Below are 25,054 nucleotides of genomic sequence, written 5' to 3'. Positions count from 1 at the left end.
GAGAGTTAGGACTGCAGCACATGGGACGCCCTGACCTGGCCACTGTGACTTGCATGTTTGCAACTAAACCAGTTTTTAACATGAACTGTTAGACAGGGCTAAGTTGGTTTGTTGCAGGCTGGCTGGTAAGTGAGCTGGGAAATGTTGTTAGTTTTTGATGTGTGTCGCCCTTCCACGTGCTCCTTGCTGCAAGGCTAGGTATAGGTTGGGGTGGTTGCCCATCGATAAGCTCTGATAAGTGGAGAGTGTGTCTGAAACCTTAAATATTTTGACTATTACAATTGTATTGTTATGAGCATGTACTAAAATACAAAGATTCTGGACTTTTAGATCTCTGGTCTGTCACTCTGACTTTTTTATATGTGCATATCTTCAGCTTCAGGCCTCTAGCTAGGAGGCACACCGTTTTTGATGTTCTTCAACCATGATGTCGAATCCGGCGTCTCTAATACATTTCAGGTTTGTTTTTATTGGTGTCTGAGCCCCACTGGGAAAGTTTACCTTCACTATTTGGACCATGGTCATCAGGACTAAAAAAATCAAAATTTAAAAAAGGGATAAATTCAAAATGTTAAAGTGGAGGTTCACCCTAAAAAAACAACATCTATATATCATTACATCCAGCATACTTTCGACATCTACAGTATGCTGTGTTTTTTTTTGCCGTACATTCAGTTCACAATTACTTTTACATTTAGTACATACAGTTCTATTGTTATTTTTACCCCAGGTTCTGGGTTCCGATTCCCGCGGGACTGGGCGTTCCTATACAGAGGTTAGATGATTGAAAAACTTCCCCTGGCGCATAAGGCACGTCACCAGTTTTCCGTAACTAGCCGACCTGCGAGTCGGCTCTATACGGCGCCTGCGCCCGCTGTGTAGAGCTGACTGCGCAGGCGCCATATAGAGCAGACTCGCAGGTTGGCTAGTTACGGAAAACTGATGGCGTGCCTTATGCGCCAGGGGAAGTTTTTCACCAGACGTCAATCATCTAACCTCTGAATAGGAACGCCCACTCCCGCGAGAGCCAAAACCCGGAAGCCGGGGGGAAAACAATAAAACGGTATGTACGGCAAAAAAAAAACCAGCATACTGTAGATGTCGGAAGTATGCTGGATGTAATGGTATACTCATTGTTTTAGGGTGAACCTCCGCTTTAAGTTACCACCAGACCAGAAGGCACTTGTTTCCATGAGATCTGGGGGATTGTAGCTTGGAGAAAACACAGGAATCTACTAATTAAGGGTTATCCTTCTACAGGTCAGGAAGTAAGATAATTCTCCCCAAAGGCATGCAGATGGCCAAAAAAAAGACAATGTTTTTAATAATTTCCTACTCTAATAACTATAAAAAAAAAAAAGTGTTGGCTTTAAATATGCTTTAAGAAAACCCGGATTTACTTCAAAGTTGGCAACCTTTTGCAAGGTGTAAAGCAGGACCTTGACGATGCCTGAAGGAATGTTCACATACTCCACCGGACGGCTCCAAGGTCTGGGGTACTTTAAAATACAAATAGTGACTTCAGGAAATGCCTGACCTGCTGGTCCATCGCTGGAAAACCTCACTTCCCAATAGTAAGGAACAGAAGGCGGAATGGGGCAGGCCCAAGGAGAACTTCAGTTCCCCAGGTTGCCATTTGAATAGTAAAGCATGTCGGGCTATGCCCACCTCCTCTGCCCACCTCTCCTTGTTCCCGCTTTTATACCTCTGCAAGTCATTTAACCAACTTTAAAAGCTAAACAGGTTCCCTTTAACAGACCTCCATACAATGCTGTTCTGAAACAAGCGTGTGCCCAGTTTTAATTTCTATACAGTGAATTCATTCCTTCATGCAAGTATTGCTCCAATTGTTTCTTGGGGAATGTTGCCTCTTTTCTCCCACCTGCTCACCATTGCCTCCCACAGCAATCAATTTAAAAGGGTTCCATCTGCTCACAATACATGGAACTCATGTTATGTATGCTGGATACTTCCGTTTATCTTGTGCTCTGCATTTACACATGCACAGGTTTTGCACTGTGATTGGCTGTCTATTTCAGGCAACCCAAGAGTTGAGCTTCGTACACATGAACAGATTTTCCGTGGACAAAGCATACGACTTTTGTTCGAAGGGCGTTGGCCGTGATCTTATATTGCATACAAAACGGCAAAGAATTGTCGACCAAAAAACACGAAACTACATGGGTTTTTCAACTCTTCAGCGCCACCCTTTGGGCAACTTATGCCATTGTTGTGTTATGGTGAGCATTGCTTCTGAGCATGCGTGTTTGTACTTTGTGTACACACAATGGGAAAATCAGACAACACACAATTGTTGTCGGAAAATTTTAAAGCGCGCTATCCCACATTTGTTGGCGGAAAATCCAACAATTGTCCGATGGAGCGTACAAACTGTCAGATTTTCCAACAGCCTATCACACAATTCCCCTCGAAAAATCCAATCGTGTGTGCAAGGCTTAAGATGCGCTTACAGCTTGTATGAATGCTTTAGGTTCCATTCACACTTGCAATGATTTCCAGTGCGACTTAGAGCCAAGGAGTGAAGTTGGATCAAAGTCGCATCAAAGTAGTGCAGGCATCTTTAAATCACACCGATCCGAATAGGCGACATTGAAAACAATGGGCTGCATGCAACTTTGTGTCCAAATTCATATGACAAGTCGCATCACGTGTGAATGGAGCTTTAAAGGGGTTTTAAGGTACAATTTTTTTTTCCTAAGCAGTCCTCCTTCACTTACCTCATCCTTCCATTTTACTTTTAAATGTCCTCCTTTCTTCTGAGAAATCCTCACTTCCTGTTCTTCCGTCCAACTCCACACAGAAATGCGAGGCTTTCTCCCTGGTGTGGAGTGTCGTGCTCGCCCCTTCCTTTGGACTACAGGAGAGTCAGGACGCCCACTAACACAGATCCTTTATCTGCAACATAGAGAGCGTCCTGACTCTCCTGTAGTCCAAGGGAGGGGGCGAGCACGACACTCCACACCAGGGTTTCCAGAAAGCCTTGCATTACTGTGTGGAGTTACAGACAGAAGAACAGGAAGTGAGGATATCTCAGAAGAAATAAGGACATTTAAAAGCAAAATGGAAGGATGAGGTAAGTGAAGGAGGACTGCACTAAGGTAAAGGAAGCTATTTAGGGAAAAAAAAACCTTTAAGCCTTGTACACATGGTATGATTGTTGGCCAACTGAGCCACTGATTTTTGTCAAAAAGGCGTGTAACAGGAACTTGTCAATGGTACACAATTGTTGCGCCACAAACAGTGACGTACTACAAGGAATTTCAGCTCTTGAGCGCCAACCTTTGGGCCCCTTCGGCTACTTTTTTGTTTGGCAAGCATGGATTCTGAGCATGCGTGTTTGCACTTTCGACTTGTGTCACGGATTTGTGTACTGACCATTTGAAAATCTATTTTTGTTTTCCACAGAAAATTTACTAGCCTGTCATCCAACATTTGTTGGCCGAAAGTTGGACAACAATTGTCAAAAGGAACGTACCAATGGTCAGATTTTAGGACAATGTTCAGTCAACAGACAATTCCCTGCCAACAATAGTATTGTGTGTACGAGGCTTTAGTCAGCTCTGCTGTTGAAGGAAATCCCACCTGTATCTCTGGGAAGAGAGCTGTGGTCAAAAAGCAGTAGCCAATAATAGTGCAGGATTGGTGTACTGTATGCATTGCAATGGCAGAGTTGCAGTGGAGAACACTGATGGGCAGGACAGAGGAAGGCACCTGTTCAGTATGAAAGTGGAAATACTCATCTAAGTCTAGTCTACTTTTAATGGACTTTTCGTGGTTAAATAAGGCCAGGCCTGTAGCTATATGGAGGCCTACATTGCTGTTCCTTAAAGCCTTCGGTACCTGTGCCGGCATTGCCTGGCCAGCACATATGCTCCCTATGCCCTTAAAGGCGTGGACACCTGTGATGTCAGGGGTATGGATCACTGATGGCCTGGACCAATCAGCAGCCAAGCAAGCTCTGATTCATGCTCCTGTATATCCAAGTACCTACCTCTGGTCACAGCAAAAGACTGAATTTTACTACCCAAGCTGCCAGAACAGTTGCCATTATTTTGTAAGGTAAACATTTTTTTCCCCCATATAAATCCTAAGTTCAAAATCACCACAAGAAAATCATCTTTACATTTTCAACATACAAAAGTCTATTTGATGGTTATAACTGAATATTAGGAATAAGTAAACCTCTAAAAACGGACAAGCTTGGCCCTATGCAACTACTACCAGTCCATTAACATTGATCTTGCACTTCAATAAATCAAAATGCAGCAATCATAGAAAGGTTTCCAATTAATTGCTTACTGGCCTGAACACAGCAAACTAATTGTTTGCTGCAGGTAACTGTGCACTTCATCACTGCTCTTCGCAGAATAAGTATATGAGAGCAGACAATATTGGGGTTGATTTACTAAGACAATAGACTGTGCATTCTGCAAGTGCAGGTTGCTCCAAAGCCAGAGGCGGCTCTTTAATTAGGCAAATTAAGCGGTCTCGCATAAGGTCTCACAGCCGCCTAACTTACCCAAAACATTACTCCAGTTTTAAGGGGCACGGGGAACCATTAACGTTGCTGTGCTCAGGCAGCGCCTAAGAGCCCTGACTCAGGAGCGGGGCCACCAGCCTCCCTAACAACCAGTGAATATCGGTGACACCAACGCTTGTGACATCAATGGACCCAGCATGACCTCAGTCAATGACGTCACAAGGAGCAGGTTCAGCAGGTGACATCACGAGTGGACCACGCCCCTTGGTTATAAAAAGAGCAGGATCTGGGGGCCACCTTGTTAAAGGAGGTTTGCAGATTCCGATAAGCCCCCTGTCCGCAAAGCCCACAACCACCGGCCCAGGGTTGTGGGGAAAAGGCTCTAGCCCTTGAATTATTTTTTCCCCCATCATAGGTGTGAGTGGGGCCCCATGTCAAGTTTTTGCCTAAGGCCTCACAAAGGCCTAGAGCCACCACTGCTCCAGAGCTTAGTAAATGAGAAGCTTCACTTTGCAAAGAATACCCAATCACATGCAAGACAAACAGCATTTTTGCTTGCACATGATTGGACGATGAAGACAGCAGCACTTGCCCTCATTTACTAAGCTCTGAAACAACTGCACTTGGGAAGTGCACAGTCCAATTTCCCCAATCAACCCCAATATGTACTGATCCATATTGATTACATACGGGATGGGATCTATGTCTGAGATTAAAGTACATGTACAATTTATGCTCAGGGGTTTGTCTATTTTGTCAAATCCTCTCCATCACATTCCAAAGATGAAATGCAGATTGAAGAATGGTTATGAACCTGTTGACTTGTATATGTCCGTGCACTAACTGAGGAGCATTGTACTGTAATGGCTGACCAAGTAACGGATATCTTGTGTCACCTGCCAGAAAAAAAAAAAAAGAAGTGCACAGGTAAATGCAAGCTGATATACACAGATTATAAAATGTAAAATAATGGAGTAGGGGTAGAAAGGAAGCCGGCATGCAAATATTCTACACTATAAAAACCAAAGTGTCAAGTTTTGCCAAGGCTGATCCGATTCTGGCTGTTCTTTCTAGGAAAGGTACCCAACAATTATGTATTATGTGAGAAGTGCCTTTGTGCCATCACCGTTCTTTAGCTAAAGGGGCCAGTACAGTTGAGTATAGGTAGCCATATGTAGTATATGGAGTGTAGGTAGGTGTCCCCATTGGGACACCTTCGCCTCCAACTTACAGGTGCATCTCTGGATCAAGAAGTGAAGGGACATTTCCCCAGGAATGCGCAGACAAAAAAGTAAACTAGCAAGGTTTTTAAACCTTTCCTTATTCTATTCAAAACCAATAAAAAGTTTTGGCTATATATATATACACAAACATATATATTAAAAAGGTTAGTTCACAATGGGTAAACACTACGCCCTCCCCTACCCCCAGTCCCCCTTGTACTTACCTTCATGGCTGATGAGCCGTCAGTGCCACGCAGCCGATGCAACAGTTCTGGGGATACAAAATTGCTGGTCTTTCCATTTCCCTCTGCGGGGCTTCCAGGATGGATCAGAGTGATACTATGTGTCCTGTGCTGAACAATCAGGATCACGCTGATCTGACCTGGAATTCCTGCAGAAAGGGATAAAGGAGCAAGGGTTTAAAATCCCCAGACTGCTGCACCAACTGTGTGGGCACTGACAGCTCATCACCCACAGAGGTCATTTACAGCAAGGAACGAGAAAGGGATGGTGTAGGGCAGTGATGGCAAGCCTTGGCACCCCAGATGTTTCCCATGATGCGCCACTACACTGCAGAGAACAATGAAATGTAGTTCCAAAGTTCGCCATCACTGGTGTAGGGTATTAGTACCCACATTGGATTTAAATAGTTTTCACCTTTCCATAAAAAATAAAAATAAAAAAAGGAAGGAAGACCAACACCCTATACCAGTGATGGCAAACCTTGGCACCCCAGATGTTTTGAAACTACATTTCCCACGATGCGCAACTACACTGCAGAGTGCATGAACATCATGGGAAATGTAGTTCCAAAACATCTGGGGTGCCAAGGTTTGCCATCACTGGTATAGGGTGTTGGTCTTCCTTCCTTTTTTTATTTTTATTTTTTATGGAAAGGTGAAAACTATTTAAATCCAATGTGGGTACTAATACCCTACACCAGTGATGGCGAACTTTGGAACTACATTTCATTGTTCTCTGCAGTGTAGTGGCGCATCATGGGAAACATCTGGGGTGCCAAGGCTTGCCATCACTGCCCTACACCATCCCTTTCTCGTTCCTTGCTGTAAATGACCTCTGTGGGTGATGAGCTGTCAGTGCCCACACAGTTGGTGCAGCAGTCTGGGGATTTTAAACCCTTGCTCCTTTATCCCTTTCTGCAGGAATTCCAGGTCAGATCAGCGTGATCCTGATTGTTCAGCACAGACACATAGTATCACTCTGATCCATCCTGGAAGCCCCGCAGAGGAAATGGAAAGACCAGCAATTTTGTATCCCCAGACTGTTGCATCGGCTGCGTGGGCACTGACGGCTCATCAGCATGAAGGTAAGTACAATGGGGACTGGGGGTAGGGAGGGCGTAGTGTTTACCATTGTGAACTAACCTTTTTAATATATATGTTTGTGTATATATAATAGCCAAAACTTTTTATTGGTTTTGAATAGAATAAGGAAAGGTTTAAAAACCTTGCTAGTTTACTTTTTTGTCTGCGCATTCCTGGGGAAATGTCCCTTCACTTCTTGATCCAGAGATGCACCTGTAAGTTGGAGGCGAAGGTGTCCCCATTGGGACACCTACCTACACTCCATATACTACATATGGCTACCTATACTCAACTGTACTGGCCCCTTTAGCTAAAGAACGGTGATGGCACAAAGGCACTTCTCACATAATACATAATTGTTGGGTACCTTTCCTAGAAAGAACAGCCAGAATCGGATCAGCCTTGGCAAAACTGACACTTTGGTTTTATAGTGTAGAATATTTGCATGCCGGCTTCCATTTCTACCCCTACTCATTATTTTACATTTTATAATCTGTGTAAATCAGCTTGCATTTTACCTGTGCACTTCTTTTTTTTTTTTCTGGCAGTGACACAAGATATCCGTTACTTGGTCAGCCCATTACAGTACAATGCTCCTCAGTTAGTGCACGGACATATAACAAGTCAACAGTGTCATAACCATTCTTCAATCTGCATTTCATCTTTGGAAATGTGATGGAGAGGATTTGACAAAATAGACAAACCCCAGGAGCATAAATTGTACATGTACTTTAATCTCAGACATAGATCCCATCCCGTATGTAATCAATATGGATCAGTACATATTGGGTTGATTGGGGGAAATTGACTGTGCACTTCCCAAGTGCAGTTGTTCCAGAGCTTAGTAAATGAGGGCAAGTGCTGCTGTCTTCATCGTCCAATCATGTGCAAGCAAAAATGCTGTTTGTCTTGCATGTGATTGGTATTCTTTGCAAAGTGAAGCTTCTCATTTACTAAACTCTGAGCAGAGGTGGCTCTAGGCTTGTGAGGCCTTAGGCAAAACTATGACATGGGGCCCCACTCACACCTATGAGGGGAAAAATAATTCAAGGGCAAGAGCCTTTTCCCCACAACCCTGCCGGTGTTGTGGGGCTTTGCGGGACAGGGGGCTTATCGGAATCTGCAAACCACCTTTAACAAGGTGGCCCCCAGATCCTGCTCTTTTATAACCAAGGGGCGTGGTCCACTCGTGATGTCACCTGCTGAACCTGCTCCTTGTGACGTCATTGACTGAGGGTCATGCTGGTCATTGATGTCACAAGCGTTGGTGTCACCGATATTCACTGGTTGTTAGGGAGGCTGGTGCCCCGCTCCTGAGTCAGGGCTCTTAGCCTGCCTGACACAGCAACGTTAAAGGTTCCCGGCCCCTTAAAACTGGAGTAATGTATTGGGTAAGTTTAGGCGGCTGTGAGACCTTAGGCGACCGCTTAATTTCCTAATTAAAGAGCCGCTCTGCTTGGAGCAACTGCACTTGCAGAATGCACAGTCTATTTGTCTTTAGTAAATTCAACCCCAATATTGTCTGCTCCTCATATACTTTTCTGCGAAGAGCAGTGATGAAGTGCACAGTTACCTGCAGCAAACAATTAGTTTGCTGTGTTCAGGCCAGTAAGCAATTAATTGGGAAACCTTTCTATTGATTGCTGCATTTTGATTTATTGAAGTGCAAGATCAATGTTAATGGACTGGTAGTAGTTGCATAGGGCCAAGCTTGTCCGTTTTTAGAGGTTTACTTATTCCTAATATTCAGTTTATAACCATCAAATAGACTTTTGTATGTTGAAAATGTAAAGATGATTTTCTTGTGGTGATTTTGAACTTAGGATTTATATGGGGGGAAAAAAATGTTTACTTACAAAAATATATGGCAACTGTTCTGGCAGCTTGGGGTAGTAAAATTCAGTCTTTGCTGTGACCAGAGGTAGGTACTTGGGATATACAGGAGCATGAATCAGAGGCTTGCTTTGGCTGCTGATTGGTCAGGCCACAGTGATCCATACCCCTGACATCACAGTGTCCACGCCTTTAAGGGCATAGGGAGCATATGTGCTGGCCAGGCAATGCCGGCACAGGTATCGAAGGCTTTAAGGAACAGCAAAGTAGGCCTCCATATAGCTACAGGCCTGGCCTTATTTAACCACGAAAAGTCCATTAAAAGTAGACTAGACTTAGATGAGTATTTCCACTTTCATACTGAACAGGTGCCTTCCTCTGTCCTGCCCATCAGTGTTCTCCACTGCAACTCTGCCATTGGCAATGCATACAGTACACCAATCCTGCACTATTAATTGGCTACTGCTTTTTGACCACAGCTCTCTTCCCAGAGATACAGGTGGGATTTCCTTCCAACAGGCAGAGCTGACTAAAGCCTCGTACACACAATACTATTGTTTGGCAGGGAATTGTCCTGTTGACTGAACATTGTCCTAAAATCTGACCATTGGTACGTTCCTTTTGACAATTGTTGTCCAACTTTCGGCCACAAATGTTTGGATGACAGGCTAGTAAATTTTCTTGGAAAACAAAAATAGATTTTCAAATGGTCAGTACACAAATCCGTGACACAAGTCGAAAGTGCAAACACGCATTGCTCAGATCCATGCTTGCCAAACAAAAAGTAGCCGAAGGGCCCAAGGTTGGCGCTCAAGAGCTGAAATTCCTTGTAGTACGTCACTGTTTTGTGGCGCAACAATTGTGTACCATTGACAAGTTCCTGTTACACGCCTTTTTGACAAAAATCAGTGGCTCAGTTGGCCAACAATCATACCATGTGTACAAGGCTTAAAGTTTTTTTTTCCCTAAATAGCTTCCTTTAACCTTAGTGCAGTCCTCCTTCACTTACCTCATCCTTCCATTTTGCTTTTAAATGTCCTTATTTCTTCTGAGATATCCTCACTTCCTGTTCTTCTGTCTGTAACTCCACACAGTAATGCAAGGCTTTCTGGAAACCCTGGTGTGGAGTGTCGTGCTCGCCCCCTCCCTTGACTACAGGAGAGTCAGGACGCTCTCTATGTTGCAGATAAAGGATCTGTGTTAGTGGGCGTCCTGACTCTCCTGTAGTCCAAAGGAAGGGGCGAGCACGACACTCCACACCAGGGAGAAAGCCTCGCATTTCTGTGTGGAGTTGGACGGAAGAACAGGAAGTGAGGATTTCTCAGAAGAAAGGAGGACATTTAAAAGTAAAATGGAAGGATGAGGTAAGTGAAGGAGGACTGCTTAGGAAAAAAAATTGTACCTTTAAAACCCTTTAAAGCTCCATTCACACGTGATGCGACTTGTCATATGATTTGGACACAAAGTTGCATGCAGCCCATTGTTTTCAATGTCGCCTATTCGGATCGGTGTGATGTAAAGATGCTGCACTACTTTGATGCGACTTTGATCCAACTTCACTCCTTGGCTCTAAGTCGCACTGGAAATCATTGCAAGTGTGAATGGAACCTAAAGCATTCATACAAGCTGTAAGCGCATCTTAAGCCTTGCACACACGATTGGATTTTTCGAGGGGAATTGTGTGATAGGCTGTTGGAAAATCTGACAGTTTGTACGCTCCATCGGACAATTGTTGGATTTCCGCCAACAAATGTGGGATAGCGCGCTTTAAAATTTTCCGACAACAATTGTGTGTTGTCTGATTTTCCCATTGTGTGTACACAAAGTACAAACACGCATGCTCAGAAGCAATGCTCACCATAATCACAACAATGGCATAAGTTGCCCAAAGGGTGGCGCTGAAGAGTTGAAAAACCCATGTAGTTTCGTGTTTTTTTGGCCGACAATTCTTTGCCGTTTTGTATGCAATATAAGATCACGGCCAACGCCCTTCGAACAAAAGTCGTATGCTTTGTCCACGGAAAATCTGTTCATGTGTACGAAGCTCAACTCTTGGGTTGCCTGAAATAGACAGCCAATCACAGTGCAAAACCTGTGCATGTGTAAATGCAGAGCACAAGATAAACGGAAGTATCCAGCATACATAACATGAGTTCCATGTATTGTGAGCAGATGGAACCCTTTTAAATTGATTGCTGTGGGAGGCAATGGTGAGCAGGTGGGAGGAAAAGAGGCAACATTCCCCAAGAAACAATTGAGCAATACTTGCATGAAGGAATGAATTCACTGTATAGAAATTAAAACTGGGCACACGCTTGTTTCAGAACAGCATTGTATGGAGGTCTGTTAAAGGGAACCTGTTTAGCTTTTAAAGTTGGTTAAATGACTTGCAGAGGTATAAAGCGGGAACAAGGAGAGGTGGGCAGAGGAGGTGGGCATAGCCCGACATGCTTTACTATTCAAATGGCAACCTGGGGAACTGAAGTTCTCCTTGGGCCTGCCCCATTCCGCCTTCTGTTCCTTACTATTGGGAAGTGAGGTTTTCCAGCGATGGACCAGCAGGTCAGGCATTCCTGAAGTCACTATTTGTATTTAAAGTACCCCAGACCTTGGAGCCGTCCGGTGGATATGTGAACATTCCTTCAGGCATCGTCAAGGTCCTGCTTTACACCTTGCAAAAGGTTTGCCAACTTTGAAGTAAATCCGGGTTTTCTTTAAAGCATATTTAAAGCCAACACTTTTTTTTTTTTATAGTTATTAGAGTAGGAAATTATTAAAAACATTGTCTTTTTTTTGGCCATCTGCATGCCTTTGGGGAGAATTATCTTACTTCCTGACCTGTAGAAGGATAACCCTTAATTAGTAGATTCCTGTGTTTTCTCCAAGCTACAATCCCCAAGATCTCATGGAAACAAGTGCCTTCTGGTCTGGTGGTAACTTAAAGCGGAGGTTCACCCTAAAAAAATGATATACCATTACATCCAGCATACTTCCGACATCTACAGTATGCTGGGTTTTTTTTTGCCGTACATACCGTTTTATTGTTTTCCCCCCGGCTTCCGGGTTTTGGCTCTCGCGGGAGTGGGCGTTCCTATTCAGAGGTTAGATGATTGACGTCTGGTGAAAAACTTCCCCTGGCGCATAAGGCACGCCATCAGTTTTCCGTAACTAGCCAACCTGCGAGTCTGCTCTATATGGCGCCTGCGCAGTCAGCTCTACACAGCGGGCGCAGGCGCCGTATAGAGCCGACTCGCAGGTCGGCTAGTTACGGAAAACTGGTGACGTGCCTTATGCGCCAGGGGAAGTTTTTCAATCATCTAACCTCTGTATAGGAACGCCCAGTCCCGCGGGAATCGGAACCCAGAACCTGGGGTAAAAATAACAATAGAACTGTATGTACTAAATGTAAAAGTAATTGTGAACTGAATGTACGGCAAAAAAAACACAGCATACTGTAGATGTCGAAAGTATGCTGGATGTAATGATATATAGATGTTGTTTTTTAGGGTGAACCTCCACTTTAACATTTTGAATTTATCCCTTTTTTAAATTTTGATTTTTTTAGTCCTGATGACCATGGTCCAAATAGTGAAGGTAAACTTTCCCAGTGGGGCTCAGACACCAATAAAAACAAACCTGAAATGTATTAGAGACGCCGGATTCGACATCATGGTTGAAGAACATCAAAAACGGTGTGCCTCCTAGCTAGAGGCCTGAAGCTGAAGATATGCACATATAAAAAAGTCAGAGTGACAGACCAGAGATCTAAAAGTCCAGAATCTTTGTATTTTAGTACATGCTCATAACAATACAATATGTAATAGTCAAAATATTTCAGGTTTCAGACACACTCTCCACTTATCAGAGCTTATCGATGGGCAACCACCCCAACCTATACCTAGCCTTTGCAGCAAGGAGCACGTGGAAGGGCGACACACATCAAAAACTAACAACATTTCCCAGCTCACTTACCAGCCAGCCTGCAACAAACCAACTTAGCCCTGTCTAACAGTTCATGTTAAAAACTGGTTTAGTTGCAAACATGCAAGTCACAGTGGCCAGGTCAGGGCGTCCCAGTGTGCTGCAGTCCTAACTCTCTCTAAATTTGAGTGTCTTCCCAAATTGGAGCACATATATAGCAGTCGGGTAGGTTAAGGGCAGTTGTGTCTGGAGGGAGCCCACCCCTCCTTAAAGGTCTAGGGACACCCAGCTGAAGGTATCCCAGGTGTACCCACACCAATTAACAAGCTACAAATGGCAACCACCCCAACCTATAACTAGCTTTTGCAGCAAGGAGCATATGGAAGGGCGATGCCCATGAAACCTAAAAATACTGGATGATCCCTCTGTACACTGCTATATCCTGTCTAGCAAACGTTGCAATAAAAAATAGGGACATTTTAATTCGCTCATATTGCAATACATGTTTAAAGTGTTACTAAACCCACAACAGTAAAATCTGTTTGTATATGCAGAATAGCATGCTTTTTATACTCACTGTGGAACTTAAAGGAAAACATTTTTTTGCCTAAAATTAATGTCTGCAAGATAGACAGACAGAATAGTGTAATGATTCTGTTAAAAAACGAGTAATTACCTATTAAATTCCTTCATCTATATCACCTCCGGTGGTAACAGTCAGACAAGCAGGAAGTGAACAGAACAGAGAAGAAATGGAGCAACTTCTGAGCAAAAACGAAGAATAAGGAAGTGAAAAGAGGAATGTCTGCAGGAATAGGATGCTTATTATGAAAACATTTTTTTACCTTTACAACCCCTTTAAGGGGTTAATCCTCTGCATGTAAAAAGGCTATTTGATCCTGTATGCACAGATCCTCCCCTTCCTGCAGGGTCACTCTGGGCAAGGCCAGATATGACAGTCAGAGTAGTCGTCCTGCACATGCTCAGTTTGGTCTGTATTGCTGGAGAGAGCATCTCTTGTTTGAGCGGAGCTGGTTAGCTCGCATGATATTGACATGACACATTTGGGTGTGTAATACAGATCCTAAATGAGACTAGTCCCCTCCCCTCCTCCTTCATGCCCACATCTTGATTCATGGATGATCAGCCTCCCATAACAGTCTGAGGGTACAGGCTGTAGTGGAAATCTCCTGCTACCTGAACACTCAGCACTCGGGTGGACCCTGCCGGTTATCGCATGACCGTGGTATACAGATGAGCCAAAAGGGTATATATAGTGGTAGTATTTTAATGTAAAATAATGTTTATAAGCTGTGCGGGGGGGGGGGGTTAACTATATTTTCATAATACTGGGTTTAGTAACACTTTAAGCCAGTCAACTGCGTTAAAGTACACAAATGCATCAAAAACAAAGCATTTTCCCAGCTCACTTGCTAGCCTGTAACAAAACCCAATTGACCCTGTCTAACAATTCACGTTAAAAGCAAAGGGTGTTTAGTCGCTCATTTGCGAACTTATGTGTCAGCCGCCCATAAATGCTCAAAAGAGCTGTGGTGTGTGACCTGCTACTACTGCTCTTTACTATACAATACAAGGACTAAAAGCAAGCTATGGAGTCCAACTTACAGCGGTTTTAAGACTTTATGAAGGGGGGAGTGTCTGAATCTTGAAATGCGTTGGCCGTTCCATATTGATAAAAGATTTTGGACACAAAGATCTTTTGAACTGGCGCTTACTTTGGCAATAAAAACCTGACCGGAAATCTAACCCTTCCTGATTTTATCCCAAACTAAAAAAAATGTTTTGGCTTTAGATACATTTTACATTTTCGTGGCAAAAGCTGTGCAGTTTATAAATGGGTTCTGCATCTCCTAGGGTCAGTCTGGACACAGACATGGAAATCGGGGAAAAAAAACGGCAAGAAAAGCTGCTTCCACTGACCTTTCTGCTGGTGAACCAGGTGAGAAGAGACGAGCATGGGGCAGACAGCGTTTTTTGTGTTTTTGTGTTTTTGTGTTTTGTTTTTGTGTTATGTTAACCCAGCCAGTGAAATCTCATATAAGCACTAGGCTGTTAATGTAGCGTTAAAGTGATTGTAAACAATCACTTTTTTTATTTTTTTTAAATAACAAACTTGTTATACTTGCCTGCCTTGTGTAATGATTTTGCACAGAGCAGCCCCAATCCTCCTCTTCTTGGGCCCCCCCACTGGTGCTCCTGGCTGTCCCCTCCTCATAGCAAGGCCCTTGCTATGGGGGGCACTCATGTGTGCTCGCTCCAGAGAAGGTTCTGTGTCCATATACACACAGAACTAGGCTCGGCCCCTCCCCTTGCTCCCTTCTCACTTGCTGTGATCTGAGCCAATGAGCAGTGAGAGTCAAGAGAGCCGCTGCCATCATGTACATCGCTGGATTGAGATTAGGCTCAGGTGAGTATAAAAGGGGGCAGGAGGGAGCTTCATGCAGAAGGTATATTTTAATGCAAAGAATCCATGAAAAAAAACTACTACTTTAAATTGCAACATTTATTTTGTTAAAATAATGCCTGCTGATGACAGTCTTCGTTTAGCTTCTGTCATAGGGTGACAACGCTCTATCCCCCTATTCTCGTGTGGTGTCACCCTGCCACATGGACTCATAATGACAAGCAGCTGAGCTGATGCTCATTGCATAGGCACAATCTGTTATCACCATCAGTAGACTTACCCCAACAAATGGCATGTAGCCATCACTGGAGTGCAAGTAGACGGGTTGCAAAGAGACTGCGGGGCAATACATTTTTTTAATTTCGTGTAAACACAGTTTTAGATACAAATCGACTTTGAACAATGCAAATTTGAGAATGACGACAGCTATCTGATAATAAAAACTTCAAGATTTTGCGAGTTACCGTATTTATCGGGGTATTGCGCGCTCCGGCGTATAGCGCATACCCCTAAAGTGGACCCGCATTCCTGTAAAAAAAAGATTTCAGTACTTACAGTTCTGGTGTCTTGCGCGGAATCAGTCTGCGGCTTCGGTGGTGTCCTCCTCGTCGGGTCCCGCGTCCTTCTGCGGTGTCCTCCCCGCTCGATCCCCGCGCTGAGTTTGAACCACTGCGCCGGCATATACCGAGCGCAGTACACTCGGGTATAGTCTGGCAGGCTCGTCTCCTCTCGCGGTCACGTCCTGTACGTCCGTGAGCGCGAGAGGAGCCGAGCCTGCCCGACTATACCCGAGTGTACTCCGCTCGGTATATGCCGGCGCAGTGGTTCAAACTCGGCGCGGGTATCGGCGTATATCGGGCAACCAAGATTTTGCCCTGATATTCAGGGCAAAAAAGTGCGCGGTATACGCCGATAAATACGGTAATAAAGGCAAAGTTGTGAAGTCCTAGATGACCATTTCCTCTGTGCCTTCAGGACTTTACAGTTAGCCTGACAGCATTACATCTAAAGCGAAGTCTCATTTCTTCCAAATCTTATGCTGGCCATACACTATACGAAAAATCGGCTGAACCCATTTTCGAAAAACATTCGGCCGTGAGAGCAAACCATATAACCATCACGTAATGACCGATAAATTGCTTAGTGGACATAAATGAATCAATTTTTTGTTTTTTTACATATACCCAGTGCAGACAGGTCGGACGGGAAGCACATTGACCTTTCAATTTTTTCGTTCAGCAAGAAAATTTCCAAACTTGTCTGTTTTTATTTTTTTGGGCTCAAAAATGTCCCAACGAAAAATGAACGAACTGGCCAAATGATCGAATTTCAGATGGTTTTTCATATAGTGTATGGCCAGCATTACACCTGTAAAGCTGTGAAATTTTTGAAGCAGTGAGCTTAACCAAAAAAACTATTCCAATGCTCTGTGTAGGACATTCCTCCTAGGAGGTTACACGCTTATCTCCTTCCACAAATGAAATATTGCTTTCTTATCTCATCTTGTCCCTGTCACTGTCGCTATCTGTCTTGATTAATTGCAGGGAGACGATCAGTGACACAGATCGAATCTTCTTCCATTTGCAATAGGGGAGAGCGCAGCCTGGTTGAGGGAAAAAGCCTTGACTAGTAGTATACTGATTGTATAGCAAGGCGACTACTACTGTCTATAGTCCCAGGGAGGGGATGACATGACAATTGTTCCTGGCAAGGAGCAAATATCAACACTGAGGGGGAGTATTGTTTCCCCAAGCAGCTAGGTAGATCTCGCCATATTTCCTTCAGACTCCAACACTTTTCTTTAACATCAAACCATTCAACTAATTTCCTGCCCCAGTGGAGCGTTTCATGGAATGTCCTTTTTCTAGTTGTAGTCACACAAATGCTGCCAGAACATACAAACACAATGTATAGGCTGATTTACTAAGGCTGCTTTCACACATGAGAGGCTATTTCTAGCGCTAAAATGCCTGAAAACCGCCTCCCCGTTCATTTCAGTGTGACGTTTCACACTGGGACGGTGCGCTGGGGGGATGTTCTGAAAAGTCCTGCAAGCAGCATCTTTGGGCTGGGAGCAATTTATACACCGCTCCCAAAATGCCCTGCCCGTTAAAATTAATAGGCATCGCTGCCAAAGTGCTTCAGCAGCACGGGCACTTTCAACCACTCTGGTCACTAGCAGGGGTTAAAAGCATCTGAAAAGCGCAGCTAAAACTAGTTGGGCTTTGCCGCTAACAATGAGCGCTACAGTGTGAAAGTAGCGTAAAAGATTTGAAAATGTTCACATATAGCCAAAGTGAGGGCAAAGGAAGGCAATTCCTTTGTGACCCCAGATCACCAGAACTAGTGCCACCATTGGAAGATTTCTCCTCTTACTTTTCTGTGGACAACCCAAAATTTGGTATTTACTGTATTTATTGGCGTATAACACTCACTTTTTTACCCTGAAAATAAAGGGTAAACTGTGCCTGCGTGTTATACGCAGGGGGCTGTGGAAAGTTTTTTTCCCTGAAACTTTCCTCTTAGGCTGCATTCACACCTAGGCGTACAAAATCGCGGCGTTTTGTCCCGCGAATTGCGGCGTCAAATTGCGGCGTATTGTACCGCGATTTGCGGCGACAAAACGCCGCGATTGTGAATGCAGCCTCACCCCCTCTATGGAGATGGTTCACATCTCCTATGCCGAACGCCGCCTGAAAAAAAGGTCCGGGACTTTTTTTGCAGGCGTATGGTGTTTGGCGTGGAGATGTGAACCATCTCCATAGAGGGCAATGTGTTTTCATCCCTCCAGCGTCTCGGGGCTGCTGCGGCGTCACACTACAGGCGACAAAACGCCTAGGTGTGAATGGGGGCTTAAAGTTAGGGTGCGTGTTATACGCCTGTGCGTGTTATACACCGATAAATATGGTACTTTTACCTTCAATGATAACAGTAAACAGAACAAACAGAGGGTGAATCTCCTCGATAAGAACACACGGCAATAAAAACTGACATGCATTCTAATCATCTCCACTATCTTGCAATGTTCTTAATAAAACAAATGAAATTTGCATTTAGTGCAGATATGTACTAACTTTTTTTTTTATTTAACTTTATCCAGAGATGCACTTGGCCTTGATTGGTTTCAAGATAAGCAAATTTATCCACTGCCAGCATTTCTTGTTGTAGCACATAAAGGTATCCTTATGATGCCTATACTTTAGGTGCCGATTCACCACAATTGGATTCGCCCTTTTATAACATGTTGCATCCATATTCAGGGTGTAACCTGTTACTGCTGCCCCCCAACCCCCCAGGTCCCCTCTGTGACAACAGGCCGGTGATTATCCTCTCGTGCGCGCTGTCACAATTTAAAAAATACCAGGCCGCACGTGGCTCCGCCTTCCTGGCCTCACCATTCATTGGCATAAAAAAGTCCTGACAGCCTTTGCGGCTGTCTGCTTGTCGTCTATGAACTACCATGGCGCTGTTGAGCACTCAAGGTAGTTCATTGATGCTTTCTGTCAGTGTACAACTGACTGCGCGTCTGAGGTTTGAGTAGATGGCTCAAACAGTGTCTGCAAGAGTCCTGCATTGCACCTGAGACCTGCTGATTGCGAGTGCAATGCTTTACAGCAGGGATATGCAATTAGCGGACCTCCAGCTGTTAGAAAACTACAAGTCCCATCGTGCCTCTGCCACTGGGTGTCTTGCTTGTGGCTGTCAGTCTTTGCTATGCCTCATGGGACTTGTAGTTCTGCAACAGCTGGAGGTCTGCTAATTGCATATCCCTGCTTTACAGGCTCCCAATAAAAGAATATTAAATAGACTTCTTCTTTTTGCAGAAATAAATAAATGTGCATTTATTTGTTTGAAAAGGTGAACTCCATGCCTTAAATAGCATTTGCCCTTTCTACTACTGAGGGAAAAAAATTACAAGTGCAGCTTCGTCAAGTGAATTTTGTTGGCCCCCTAAGCACTGGCTCCTCTTTCCTATTTTAGGGTGGCTCCTTTCCCTTGCAGGGTCCCATGGAGATGCCGTTGCACGAGGGGTCCTGGGATCAGAATACTGGGGGATGTGATGACCTGCTGGCTGTGTCGACATGCACAGGTAGCCAGAGAAGAGAACACATACACTTTTCTCTGCTCCTGTACTGGGGAAATTAACAGCAACTTCAGAGGAAGGGCTGTCGGTCTTGGAGGAGGAGCAGATGGGTGACTTGTGTGTAGTCCAGGCTTTGGATGTCTAACATTCTATAAACATGCATGTGCACTGGAGCCAAACATTGACATGTAGTCCCGACATTTGTCACAAGTGATGTTATGAGTGTGCGCCTTTCCAACACAGATGTTCAGGGAAGCAGTGCAGTAGAATTGGGTGTACAGAAGTTATGTGGACTTTTAGTGTCATTTAGAGGCCTTTCACACTTCTACTTTTAGCGGCACTTTACTGCTGTTATAGCGGCACTTTTCGGCCACTAGCGAGGCGCGTTCAAAAGGGTTAAAACTGCCTCGGCAGCACTGCCCATTGATTTCAATGGCAGGGCCGGTTTAGGAGCGGTGTATACACTGCTTCCGCACCACCCCAAAGATGCTCCTTGCAGGACTACCTTTTTGTCCTGGAAGCGCAGCGCCCCAGTGAGTAAGCACTCTGGCTTTCACACTGGGGAGGCTTAAAGCGGAGGTTCACCCTAAAAACAAGTATATACCATTCCATCCAGCATACTGCCGACATGTACAGTATACTTTTTTTTTTTTTCCGCTATACATACCGCCGTATAGCTATTTTCCCCACGGCTTCTGGGTAGTGGATCCCACGGGAGTGGGCGTATCTATTCAGAGACTAAGTAATTGACGTGATGACAAAAGCTTCCCTCCGACGCATAATGCGCGTCACCAGTTTCCGAAAGAAGCCGAACGTCGGTGCGCAGGCGCCGTATAGAGCCGACTCGCAGTTCGGCTTCTTTCGAAACTGGTGACGCGCTTATGCGCCGGTGGGAAGCTTTTGTCATCACGTCAATCACTTAGTCTCTGAATAGGAACGCCCACTCCCGCGGGATCCTCTACCCAGAACCTGGGGGGGAAAATAGCTATACGGCGGTATGTATAGCGAACAAAAAACTGCATACTGTCCATGTCGGCAGTATGCTGGATGGAATGGTATATACTTGTTTAAAAGGGTGAACCTCCACTTTAAGAGGCGCTTTACAAGTGTGTGTGTGTGTGTGTGTGTGTGTGTGTGTGTGTGTGTGTGTGTTTTTTTTGCTAAAACACCTGAAAAAGCACCTTTAGTGTGAAAGGTCTTACTGTAACACGCTGATTTCACCTATACGCTTCTGTCTGATGAAATATATTCGGCTTCTACAACTTTAGCTGTAATTAGAGAGTGGAAGATTTTGTCATAATTACTGTTGTCTCTCTCTTGCTTTTTCTCTCCATGGCTGCAGTCATCGGTAAGGTCTTAGAAATCACAGAACTGCCAGACGGGATAAGTCGCAAAGATGCAGAAATGCTTTTTGGTGAACTCTTTAAAGTAGGTGCTAAAATCCGGTGGCTCCGGGACCCCCACTCGCAGCAGACACCGCACCAACAGCAACATAACCAACACTACTGCAGCAGTGGAGACAACCACACGAGTTCCGAACAGCCCAACCCTTCCACAGACTTGGCCTCTACTTACACCATCGTCGCCACCTTCCCCACAGTGTCCGCCGCACAGATTGCACTGAAGAAACACAATAATTTAATGAACAAGTTTAGACTGAGAACAAGCAGAAAGCCCTACGACCTTCACATCCTAGAAAGAGCAAGCTCTCAATAGAACGGAGAGGGAGGCCTGGTCACCAGGGGGTCGGCCTCCCCCCTCAGTCACCACCAACGATTGAAAAGTGCTTCTCTTCTGTACAGAGACAACACTGTTGATTTCGAACGATCATGACCTACTAAACTGAAGACCATCCTATGGAACCGGCATAGAAGAAAATCGAACAGCAGGATTGAACCCTCTCCCCTTCCCCTTTTATAGTCTGTTTGTTTTATATTTATATTTCTGTATTGGACCCAAACTTCTCTTGTACAGAGGAAAAATTGTTGTTCATACTGAATGCCCATGATGGAAAAAGAAAAAAAGAAGGAAAAAAAGAGAGAAAAAAAAAAACAAAACAAAAAAACCAAGTCTGTGTTTTCTACTCCTTTTCTTTTTTTCAAAGCCAGCACTTTGCCATCCATTTTCCTAGAACAGGGTGGGGAAACTTAAACGCTGCACTAAAAAATGAAATAAATAAAAAGATTCTATATACAATACATAGAAATATATATTATAATAATTATAGACCTACTACTGTTTGGAAGAGACATCTAGTTCTGTTCCCCTGATGTCCAAGGGGATGCCGTTAAAACTACTGGTTCTCTTCACCATGCCCTTCAGAAGTTCTATAATTTAAGGCTTTGTGAAAATTCATTGTAAATAAATTATGTTTCTCACTAAATTCACTTTTTAATTGTGGTTTATAATTGTTTCGGTCTGTTTTCTTGCTAACTGGGTTTTATAAGGGCATGGGTTTGAAGGCTTAAAGAAAGAAGGGCATGGGTTTGAAGGCTTAAAGAAAGAAGGGCATGGGTTTGAAGGCTTAAAGGAAGAAGGGCATGGGTTTGAAGGCTTAAAGGAAGAAGGGCATGGGTTTGAAGGCTTAAAGGAAGAAGGGCATGGGTTTGAAGGCTTAAAGGAAGAAGGGCATGGGTTTGAAGGCTTAAAGGAAGAGAAGAAGGGCATGGGTTTGAAGGCTTAAAGGAAGAAGGGCATGGGTTTGAAGGCTTAAAGGAAGAAGGGCATGGGTTTGAAGGCTTAAAGGAAGAAGGGCATGGGTTTGAAGGCTTAAAGGAAGAAGGGCATGGGTTTGAAGGCTTAAAGGAAGAAGGGCATGGGTTTGAAGGCTTAAAGAAAGAAGGGCATGGGTTTGAAGGATTAACCACTTGCCGCCTGCCATATAGCAAAATGACGGTGGCAAAGTGGCTGCGATATCCTGACTGGACGTCGTATGATGTCGGCAGAATATCAAGCGGCTGCTTTCCCCGGGAGCGCGGTATCGTGGCGATTGGTGTTGCAGTGTGTCAGTCTGACACACCGCAACTCCGATCTGGGTAGAGTCCACCAGCATGGCCATCCCACTAGGCCACCTGGTATGCCCCCTAGACCACCTGGGAATGCCAATCTGTGCCCAAGCAGCTGCCAATCGGTGCCTACCAGTGCCGCATATCAGTGCCACCCATATGTACTCATCAGTGCCCATCAGTGTTGCCTATCAGTGCCCATCAGTGCCACCTCATCGGTGTCGCCTTATCAGTGCCACTTTATCAGTAAAGTAGAAAACGTACTTGTTTACACAATTTTATAACCGAAACAAACTTTCTGTCTTTTTATTTGTTTAGCAAAAAATAAAAACTGCAGGGGTGATCAAATACCACCAAAAGAAAGTTATATTTGTGGGAACAAAATTATAACATTTTTGTTTCGGTACAGTGTAGCATGACCGTGTAATTGTCATTTAAACAGCGACAGCGCTGAAAATTGGCTTGGGCAGGAAGGTGTTTAAGTGCCCGGGATGGAAGTGGTTAAGGACTGCCCCACATACATATATTGCAGCAGGGCAACCCTTTAGCGCAAAGTCGCATATCTAAGTCTTTTTGTTCCTACTCGGGGGCACACGCCGCCGTATCCCCGCTCCTACTGTGATTGGACACGGGGGAAGCCAATTGGCGGCCACTGGGACCCGCATATCGTTCTGAGGAGAGGCAGAACAGTGGTCTGCCTATGTAAACCAGGCAGATTGCTTCTGCCAGAAAGGAAAATGGAGATCTTGTGTTTCTGCCAAGTAGAATTGCAGATCTGTTTTCCTCCAGTGTCAGCATTCCCCCCAGAGTTAGAAATCGCTCCCTAGGAGTACACTTAACCCTTTAATCGCCTCTGGTGTCAACCCCTTCCCTGCCAGTGTCATTTATACAGTGACCGTGCATTTTTTTTTTTTTTTTTTTTTTTTTTTTTTTTTTAACGCTGATCACTGTATTGGTGTCACTGGTCCCCAAAAAGTGTCGCTTGGTGCCAGATTTGTCTGCTGCACTTTTGCAGTGCCACTAAATAATGCAGATCTCCACCATTACTAGTAAAATCTATTTTTAAATAGTCTATAAATCTATCCTATAGTTTGTAGACACTATAATTTTTGCGCAAACCAATCAATATACGCTTGAGATTTTATATATATATATATATATATATATATATATATATATATATATATATATATTAGTGCTGTCAAGCGATTAAAATTTTTAATCGCGATTAATCGCATTAATGTCATAGTTAATTCACGATTAATCGCGCCAAAAAAATTTTTTTTGTTTTCTTATTTATTTTTAATTTTTTTATAATATTAAATTGTGTTTTTTTTAATTTTTTTACATTTTGATCACTTTTATTGCTGTCACAAGGAATGTAAACATCCCTTGTGACAGCAATAGGTGGTGACAGGTACTCTTTATGGAGGGATCGGGGGTCTAAAAGACCTCCGAGCCCTCCTTTGCACTTCAAAGTATTCAGATCGCCGAAAACGGCGATTCTGAATACTGTGTACTTTTTTAAATCCGGCGCCATTGGCAGCCGAGAAACCCGGAAGTGACGTCATGACGTCGCTTCCGTGGTTTCAATGCGGAGACTGAATCAAAGCCGCTTACGGCTTAGTGTCAGTCTCCGCCGCCTGGACACAGAAGGCGCCGGATGGAGGATCGGGTCTCCCGGTGGGACGGGAGGCCCGGTCAGAGCGGCGAAAGGCGGCGGGAGGGGGGGATGTCCCCTCCCGCTCCTCCGGCATAACAACCGAGCGGCTTTTAGCCGCATCGGTTGTTATGTTTGGATAGCCAAACGCCCGCTCTAAACAACGGTACCGGGATGATGCCTGCGGCTGCAGGCATCATCCCGGTATAACCCCCGAACGCCGCCTCATTAATCGCGCGATAAAAAAATTGACGGCGTTAACGTGGGTTTGCGTTAACGCCGTTAATAGCGCGTTTAATTGACAGCACTAATATATATATATATATATATATATATATATATATATATATATTATACACACATTTGTATTTATTTTTAACCAAAACTTGCCAGAATACATATTGACCTAACTTGATGAAGATATTTCGATTTTACTTTTTTTTTTTTTTTTTAAATTGGATATATTTATAGCCAAAAGTTTTAAATAAATATATATATAGAGAGAGAGAGAATCCTCTCTCTCTATATCTAGATTAGATATATATAATATATATATATATATATATATATATATATATATAATATATATATATATATATATATATATATATATCTATATCTATATCTAACAACAAACAAACATAGGATAGGTGGTTTAACCCTTACCAGGGCCGGAGTGGGACTCATTTTCAGCCTGGAGTTTCATGCCTTAGACCAGCCCACTTTAGTTCACGACTATTAAAATAGTGTAATTAAAACCTCAAAATATAAGTTTGCAATGGCGCACTGTTCTCTACAGCCTGTAGAGACTGAGTACAGACCCCCACTCCCTCAGTCCAAACCCCTCTCCACCAAGTAAAAAAACCCTTCCCTCAGTACAGACGCCCCATTCCCTCAGTACAGAGCCCCCTTTCCTCAGTACAGAGCCCCCTTTCCTCAGTACAGAGCCCCCTTTCCTCAGTACAGAGCCCCCATCCCTCAGTACAGAGCCCCCATCCCTCAGTACAGACACCCCATTCCCTCAGTACAGACCCCCATTCCCTCAGTACAGAGCCCCCATCCCTCAGTACAGAGCCC

The 25,054-nt window shown here is 44.1% G+C and overlaps 2 protein-coding genes across 12 annotated transcripts in view; one reads left to right on the top strand and one right to left on the bottom strand.

Moving 5' to 3' along the window:
* R3HDM1 (R3H domain containing 1) overlaps positions 1–25,054 on the bottom strand; it is a 237,368-nt gene that overhangs the window by 8,695 nt on the left and 203,619 nt on the right. For 9 of the 11 annotated variants that reach the window (XM_040358102.1, XM_040358101.1, XM_040358104.1 and 6 more), the window contains one exon: positions 5,316–5,397. The exons of 1 other annotated variant lie outside the window; for it this stretch is intronic. In XM_040358102.1, the coding sequence (XP_040214036.1) occupies positions 5,316–5,397 (82 nt within the window). The remainder of the gene's footprint in view (positions 1–5,315; positions 5,398–25,054) is intronic. One more of the 11 variants, XM_040358112.1, reaches the window with a different exon arrangement.
* LOC120944174 (R3H domain-containing protein 1-like) lies at positions 6,922–21,695 on the top strand. The gene is made up of 3 exons (XM_040358113.1): positions 6,922–7,051; positions 14,679–14,763; positions 20,655–21,695. Exons 1-3 carry the CDS (start codon positions 7,046–7,048, stop codon positions 21,026–21,028), a joined length of 465 nt encoding a protein of 154 aa, XP_040214047.1. The 5' UTR covers positions 6,922–7,045; the 3' UTR covers positions 21,029–21,695.

The sequence above is a fragment of the Rana temporaria genome, chromosome 6 (assembly GCF_905171775.1).
Source record: "Rana temporaria chromosome 6, aRanTem1.1, whole genome shotgun sequence".
NCBI classification, from domain to species: Eukaryota; Metazoa; Chordata; class Amphibia; order Anura; family Ranidae; genus Rana; species Rana temporaria.
This window is presented reverse-complemented; position numbering and strand designations above follow the sequence as displayed.

What these genes read in the sequence shown, in the direction of transcription:
- LOC120944174 (XM_040358113.1), top strand. An exon ending in CCTTTCTGCTGGTGAACCAG is followed by an intron (nt 14,764 to 20,654) that starts GTGAGAAGAGAC and finishes CCATGGCTGCAG; the next exon opens with TCATCGGTAAGGTCTTAGAA.